Genomic DNA, 7856 nt, shown 5'->3' with positions numbered 1-7856 from the left:
TCATCTTCGTCAATAATTATACTAAAATGTTGTTGTGGGTCTGATATTAAATTTTCTATTCTTGGAACATTATATACTTCTTCATATTACAATTTGAGTAATTCAGCCATTTCCTTTGAATCAGTTACCAGTGCACCATTATTCTCAAGAGGCCCAATTTCTGTTCTCTATAACTTGTTGTTTGTATAGGAGAAAAAATATTTTGCATTCTGTTTTATAGCTTTTATTTTCTTCAGCTGCATTTTGGTTACTTATAGCCAGTTATAATTAATTTATCTTCTAATAGCCTTATCTCTGTTTTGATCCTTTCTCTCTTGACATGATCTGTTGTTTTTTTCCAATTTGTTAACCTTATCTTTCTTGTTTTTTTAACATGATCCTTCGATCTCTTGGTATAATATTCTTGTCTCTGTTTTTTTTTTTTTTTTTGGGGGGGGGGCACAAAGATTTTACCATCTTTACATTCATTATAAAGCTTCTTTAGTATATCATTTGGTGTTAAGAGGACCTCAATATCTTTCAGTGACTCTTCTAGTGTTGCATTTATTTTTTTTCCAATCTCTGATTGTGCTTAAGTTTAAAGATCTGAGACTTTTCTGCTTCGGCTATCTGTTTTTCACTATTTTTCTGATTTTTTTACTTATTCATTGATTTCAATTATGCTGTGGTCTGATTGAGCTGTATAAGTTGATATGTTGTGTACATCTTCCCCTATACTAATAAAAACAAAGTCCAGTATATTTTCCTTCCTTGTTGGAATTTTGATGATTTGGTTAAGGTTCAAAATCTAAAAGCATTCTCGCTTGTTATTTTTTATCTTTAGTGGGATTTGCTCCTATCTTTATTTTCTTTGTTTCCCAGTCGATAAAGGGGAAATTAAAATCGCCAAGTATCATAATAGCTTCATTTTCCCTTGTATTCACGATCTAATTACTAATAACGCCTAGTGATTCATTGAAAGATATTTATGTTGTTCCAGGAGGTCTGTATAAAACAATGTATAGCTCTTTTATATCTCTTGTCAATACCCCTAGTATTTCTACTGTATTATTAGAGTATTCTATTACAATATATATTCTAGTTACTAATTCTTTTCTGATATAAAGAAATACTCCTCCTCTGCTTCTCTTAATTCTATCTTTCCTTATTAGCTCACAGTTATTAATTTTAATTTCTTCATTTTTTTATGTCTTCATTCAGAAGAATTTCTGTAAGAGCTATCATTAAGTCACTGTTGCTCTTTGCCATGTCTTCTAGATATGTTGGTTTTGTCTGGTTACTTTTTGGATATAATCCCTGTATATTTAGCAATATGAGTCTCAAATATTTTTTTTTCTTTTTGCATGTCTACATTACCTGTTGTTGTTAGATAGTTGATGTCGTTTCCCACAATTTTGGTGGAGCTGAACATTCCCCGAATAAGTATGCTTCGCAGTACTGAATGTCCATGTCTATTGCTGGTGATATATCAGTGTTTTCCTGCTCCGTCTTTTTCTCTGTTTTCTCATAGTTTATTTATCAAAGTCTTTTGAGTTTTTTCATATCCGGTGATATCCATGCTTCTTTATATTCGTCAGTTTCCTTCAGTTTCATATTCTTTCCAATCAGTTTTCATTTCTGATTTTTATTTTCTAATTTGACCTTAATTGGCCTTGGTCTCAAAGCCTCCTTTAAATATTTGCCTTCTCTAAAGGCACTCTCAATTTTGATAATATGATATTTGTTTCCCTGATTTCAGGATTATTTTCTTTTTTTTCTTTTAGATTGTAAACAAAGAGCCTATTTGCTCTGCATGTATCTTCATTTTTCTTCTCTGACTTTTATTTTGTAGGTTGTTTTGGTTGCTTCATTTTGTCGCCGACAACCTTCCAGTCCGCCTCATCTTTTTTTGCTTGTTCAATGTCTGAAATATCATAGTCTGTAATATTTATGACCTGTTTATCCGATTTCTACTATTTCAGAAAACAGTTTTTTTTTCTTCTTCCTGATTTAGTTTACTTGGCTCACCTGTTAGATTCTCTTGTTCCTTCTTTGCCTGGACTTTTACATTTTTGATGTCTTGTACAGCCTTTTCTGTTTCCAATTCAGCAGCATGAGGTACCTCTTTTCTTTAGGTTTTTCTTTTTACTCTTGTTTTAATTCATAGATTTTATCTTTCATTATTTGCATCTCCCGCAAGCATTGAATCTTAAAGTCCTTTAATTCTTCATACATTTCTTCATTATGCTTTCTAATGGGCATGCCCCCTCACACTTTTTGGGTGTACTGATTTTTTGTTCACAGATATGGCTCATTTCCTCTTTTTCCAGTTTGTCTGATACGAGTGCACAACTTTCCTGTACATCTTTTACCATTGTATCCCTACCTTTCTCAATTCTAATTGTTCTTAAAAAACTGGCTTCTGATATATTGTCACAATTATGATTTTTTTCTAGTTCTGATTCAAGACTAGAATTACTTTCAGTATTGATGTCTCTGCACCAGTTGCAGTCTTTCTGTATATTTTCGTGATTATTTATTTTTAGTTCATTATTGATGCCTATTAGGTAGGCATCAATATTACTTATAAATTATTTTCTGTTTTTCAAGTAAGTATTTTCACATTTGCGGCATATTTTTCTATCACAGATTTGGCATACAAATTGCTGTGTCATTGTGTTTAAAATATTTTTCAGTTTTAGAGTTTCTTTTACTTCTTCTTGGTCTAAACATGTAGGGTTTAAACCCGTAGAATTATTTGCCTGGTCAAGGTCACCTTGGAAGCAGCTGGGCCACGCTGTTCATACACAGCTGATCAAGCGTTTTGACCTCCCATCTCTTCTTGATGCCACTTCTTTTCTTTCCAGTTGTTTTTTGTTCTAATTTGTTTTCTACTTTTTCTTTCCTATTTTTTTTTCTAGATCATTCAATGCTTTGTACACTTCACTAATGAGAAATTTAAGACCTTTTTCAGAGCAACAGTTCAGCATGTCCACACTGCTGCTAAACTATATATATATATATATATATATATATATATATATATATATATATATATATATATGTGTGTGTGTGTGTGTGTGTGTGTGTGTGTGTGTGTGTGTGTATGTATTTATATATACATACATATATACATATATGTACATACATATATGCATGTGCATAATATATATATATATATATATATATATATATACATATATATATACATATATATACATACATACATACATATATATACATACATACATACACACACACACACACACACACACACACACACACACACACACACACACACACACACACACACACACACACATATATATATATATATATATATATATATATATATATATATATATATATATGTATATATGTATATATATGTGTGTATATATATATCCATATATATTAGACATATATATACTATACACACAAATATATATATGTTTATATATATATATATATATATATATATATATTATATATATATATATATGTACATACAGTATTTATATATATACATATATATACTTATGCATACATACATACATACATACATGCATATATTATATATATATATATATATATATATATATATATATATATATATGTATATATATACATATATATATACATATATATATATACATATATATATATATATATATATATATATATAAATATATATTATATATATATATGTATATATATAAATATATATATATTTATATATATATATATATATACACAAGTACATATGTATACATACATACACACACACACACACACACACACATATATATATATATATATATATATATATATATATATATATATATATATATATATATATATATATACATATATATACATATATATATATGTAGACCATATACATATCTATCTATCTATCTATCTATACACATATATGTGTGTGTGTTTGTGTGCGTGCGTGTGTGTATAAACTCTAATCATTACAGATAACGGACCGAGACAGCTAACTTCATATGTGATTATTATTCATCTCAATCATCACAGGACAGAGAAGAACGACAAGGATAAGAAGAATTAAGTAATGATGGAGTCGTTATACATTTTTCGACTAATATTGATCATACTCTCATATTGTTTCGACAGATGAATCACGAACATAACCAGGAGCATGTTCGTTTTTATTATCATTAACATTTTAATTATTACTGATACTATCATATTTACCAACGATTTATTTAAGTTATAAATCTTATTTATCCTAAATGTATGATTGATGCCTTATTTCATCACTTTGTACCCAGTGTGTTATAAAGAACAAAGGTATGTGTTGTTTATTTCACAATGCCAGTGACATTCATTATTTTTGGATGGGCTCAGAGGTAGTAATATATTGAAATATTAATTTACCATTATCATTTTTCCTAACGCAGTTTTGTCTTTATCTATTTTGCGTATACTGAAAGAACTATTCACTGTATAAAGTCCCATTTGTTAGATTGCAAATTTGTATTCAGCTTTAATTTGCAAAAATAAAGGGTCTTTTAGTCAAATCCATTGCGTTTGCCAATCTTCTTTTATTTGTAATCAAATGTTCACTCACAGATGGAGTTTGTAAACATTTTCAACGTTCATGTGTTCAATGTTCTTAATGATGGTGGATATGCTCACCATGGTTGAAGACCTTAACTTGAATGTGTCCAAAGTTAGGAAGCTCTTCAAACACACGATCGTCCTCAACATGACGATCGAGAGGATAGCCATGTGGGCGGTTGTCAGGGTACTTGCCATGGGAACCGTAATGATTAAAGTCGGTATTTTCATGAAGTCCGTCCACCGCTGCGTCAGCTGCACCATCGGTGACAGCCACAACAAGGTCGAACTCAAGACCCTGTTCGTTACCCTTGGGGAGAAGGAATCGGTTAGGGATGCCAGTCGCACTCTTGAATTCTGTAAGTTCGGAGTCGGAGCCACTCATTGCTGCTTTGGTCTTTTCGAAGAGAGTGTGGAAGCTAGGGACGTCAGGGACGGTCACTGCAGATTCCGAAGACTTGCGGACGATGTGGTTGACTCCTGGTGCCACTGTTGAATTAAAAAAATAAAATCAGATTAAAATACTTACGGCTATCAATAAGGTTAACACAAATATCAAATTAAAAAATAGAAGATAAACTGCAGATGTGTTATATGTTAATAATTCCTTAACCTGATTCACGCAAAAATATTAAGCAACCATGATAATACGTACACTTTGTCCAGAATTTATCGAGTTCAATGGCATTCCAGCGACCCTCATCGAAGGTGTATTGGATACCATTGTTGTCGCGGTGAGGCCAAGCGAAGATGCGGACTGTGGCTAGTACTTCTTCACCCTTGTTGTTGCTGACATCAATGTTGTAAGCGAAATCCTTATGATTTAGCCTGGGTACATAGGTGGAAATCTCCACATCTTCAATTTCTTCTGTGTCATCAACGGCGTTAATAAGACTATATTCAAAGTCTTCAAAGTAGGTCTCCAGTTCACCATCAACAGCCACACTATCAACACTTACACCCTCGAAAGTGAGTTCTTCCTTAGTGTAAGGAGTAAGAGAGTCCTTGTGTTCCTTAAAGATGTTATCCATATATTTATGCAATCTGAAGAAGCTGGGATCACGTGTGGCTGTTTCAAAGTGTTCCAGCACACCAGGGGGCAATGCGTACTTTCCGTGAGGATCACCCTGTCGACCAAGTACGATATGGGCAGTGTTATGCAGGGCTCCATAGTACTGGACATTAGGACTGTACATGGATGATTCAATAATGTCTCCGAGGACGTTAATACCACGCTCATTCATGATATTAATGCGCTTGCCTTCCCTGTCGACAATGTAACCGTGGGCAATAGCATCACGAATTCGGCTTTCAATGATAAGCAAGTCTCTAATTCTGGCGACGCCGTCCACATCCTCGAACTCTACGTTATCTGGACGAGAGGGGAACTGACCTCCATACTTGTAAGTGGTGTGGGGTGCGAAACCTTGGACAATGGGCTTTTCCCAGTGGAGTTCTCCCACAGGGTCCAAGTAATTGGAAAGACGTTCGGCATCAAATCGGACGGTAAGTTGATGATGAACCCAGAAGAAGTTCTCTCCTTTGCGGTCCAGATGATGACTGTAGGTGTCCTGCCACCAGAAGGGGAATTCCATATGCCAAGTCACGTGGTGAGTGTTCATGCCAATATCTTCTCCGAAATAGGCAACTCTCTGTTCAGGGTTCTTCTTAGTACCCGTGAAGGTGGACTTGAATTTGCCAGGAGTCTGTGTTTGCTTGGCACGATAAGCTGCTTCTATGACTTCGCTGTTGGTGAAGAGATGAGGTGTGACCTCATAGAGTGGAGGAAGTACAACATGTTCAGCCAATGGAGAATGAATGACCGCAACATAGAGAGCATATACGAATTCTCCCTCATTGACTATCTGGCGGAAGTAGGCAGCATTGCTGACAAATGTATTCCAGTCCTTGCAGTGGATGAAGACATCAAAGAGCATGAGTGCTTCATGCCTATGCCTAGGGTTGAAGAGGGAGAACCAGTGCCTCTGTTGGAGAAATCTGTGATCCTTAATGTCTTTCATGATTCTGTGGACAGCTTCACCGTCGTCACTGTAATGTGAGAGATCGGCCTCGGGATCGAAGGACTCAGCCTTGGCTTTGAGTTCAGGATCACGGATGTTTCCGTAGATCTTGTGCAGCAGGAAGTTGATGTCATGCTGCTTTTGGGCATCCGACACACCTGAAAACGATTTTAAGATTGTAAGAAGTTAATGAAGTATATATATATGTACACACACACACACACACACACACACACACACACATATATATATATATATACACATATATATACACATAAATATGTATACACACATATACGCACACACACACACACACACACACACACACACACAGACACGTGTGTGTGTACAGATGTGCGTACATATATTTCCCTTGCTATTGAAAGGAATAGCAAGAAAAGAAAAGGCACACGCACTGCATAAATGAATATCAATCAATTTCAAATCCAACAGAAATAAACAATAGCATATTCAGATATTACCCGAAGAAGGGGAAGAAGGCGACTAACCTGCGTCATCAGCCTGGAAGCCGAGGTTTGGCCAGGCGGCGGCCGCAGCCACGAGACCAAGAAGCAAGAGGACCTTCATGTTGACGGTGGCCAGGGAGAGGATATACGGCCTTTTATAGGAGCCCAGCGGCTTGGGTCCACGCCCTTATCAAAGTCATTATCTACACCCGACGTAGCAACGTTACGTAAAGGGGTCTTCTTATGGGGTCACTCTTGCTACGAGATAACATAACCGTCAAAATGTTGATGCCGAGAGTACATGTGCACGTGCAGGGACTGTCGTGCACTGCCCAGTGCGTTTTTTTTTCACTTTTTTTTCTGAACAATGGTTCCACAAACGCCTAATCACCAAATATTGGTAATGATAATGATGATAATAACAATGATGGTAATAATGATAAAAGTAATAGTAATGATTATGTTATGATGTTATAATGATACTACTACTACTACTACTAAAAAATGATACTGATAATAATGTTGATAATAACAATGCTAATAACAATGCTAATAACAACAATAATAACAATGCTAATAACAACAATAATAACAGTGATAATGATACTAATAATGACTATAACTATAATTACAATTATGATAGGAATAATAACTAGTAACAATAATGAAAATGATGTAGATAAATCACACACAAATTCAATGGATGAGATAAAAAGGTAAGGTGTGGGACCATCCATGGTAAAGTAATAATATAAAACCAAGGTGAACGGTGTATGCCCAGGAGTAAGTGGGTTAGGAC

At 34.5% G+C, this 7856-nt stretch overlaps 1 protein-coding gene across 1 annotated transcript; it reads right to left on the bottom strand.

Annotated features, from left to right (window-relative positions):
• Positions 1-4538: 4538 nt before the first annotated feature.
• LOC122258751 (hemocyanin subunit-like) lies at positions 4539-7237 on the bottom strand. The gene is made up of 3 exons (XM_086554525.1): positions 7100-7237; positions 5225-6748; positions 4539-5058 (listed from the first exon to the last, which is right to left on the bottom strand). The coding sequence occupies exons 1-3, from the start codon at positions 7176-7178 to the stop codon at positions 4625-4627; spliced, it is 2037 nt and encodes a 678-aa protein (XP_086410651.1). The 5' UTR covers positions 7179-7237; the 3' UTR covers positions 4539-4624.
• Positions 7238-7856: the final 619 nt, after the last annotated feature.

This window comes from Penaeus japonicus, unplaced genomic scaffold (assembly GCF_977035675.1).
Source record: "Penaeus japonicus unplaced genomic scaffold, GWHDUDI00000001_assembly GWHDUDI00000029, whole genome shotgun sequence".
In the NCBI taxonomy this organism is placed as follows: Eukaryota; Metazoa; Arthropoda; class Malacostraca; order Decapoda; family Penaeidae; genus Penaeus; species Penaeus japonicus.
The sequence above is the reverse complement of the archived record's forward strand: the minus strand, read 5'-3'. Positions and strand labels throughout refer to the sequence as shown.

Bases quoted from the DNA above. Each gene is read 5' to 3' on its own strand.
- LOC122258751 (XM_086554525.1), bottom strand. From the start codon at position 7,178: ATGAAGGTCCTCTTGCTTCTTGGTCTCGTGGCTGCGGCCGCCGCCTGG. The intron at 6,749-7,099 runs GTTAGTCGCCTT...AATCGTTTTCAG, and splicing joins CTTCCAGGCTGATGACGCAG to GTGTGTCGGATGCCCAAAAG. The intron at 5,059-5,224 runs GTACGTATTATC...TTAATTCAACAG, and splicing joins CGATAAATTCTGGACAAAGT to TGGCACCAGGAGTCAACCAC.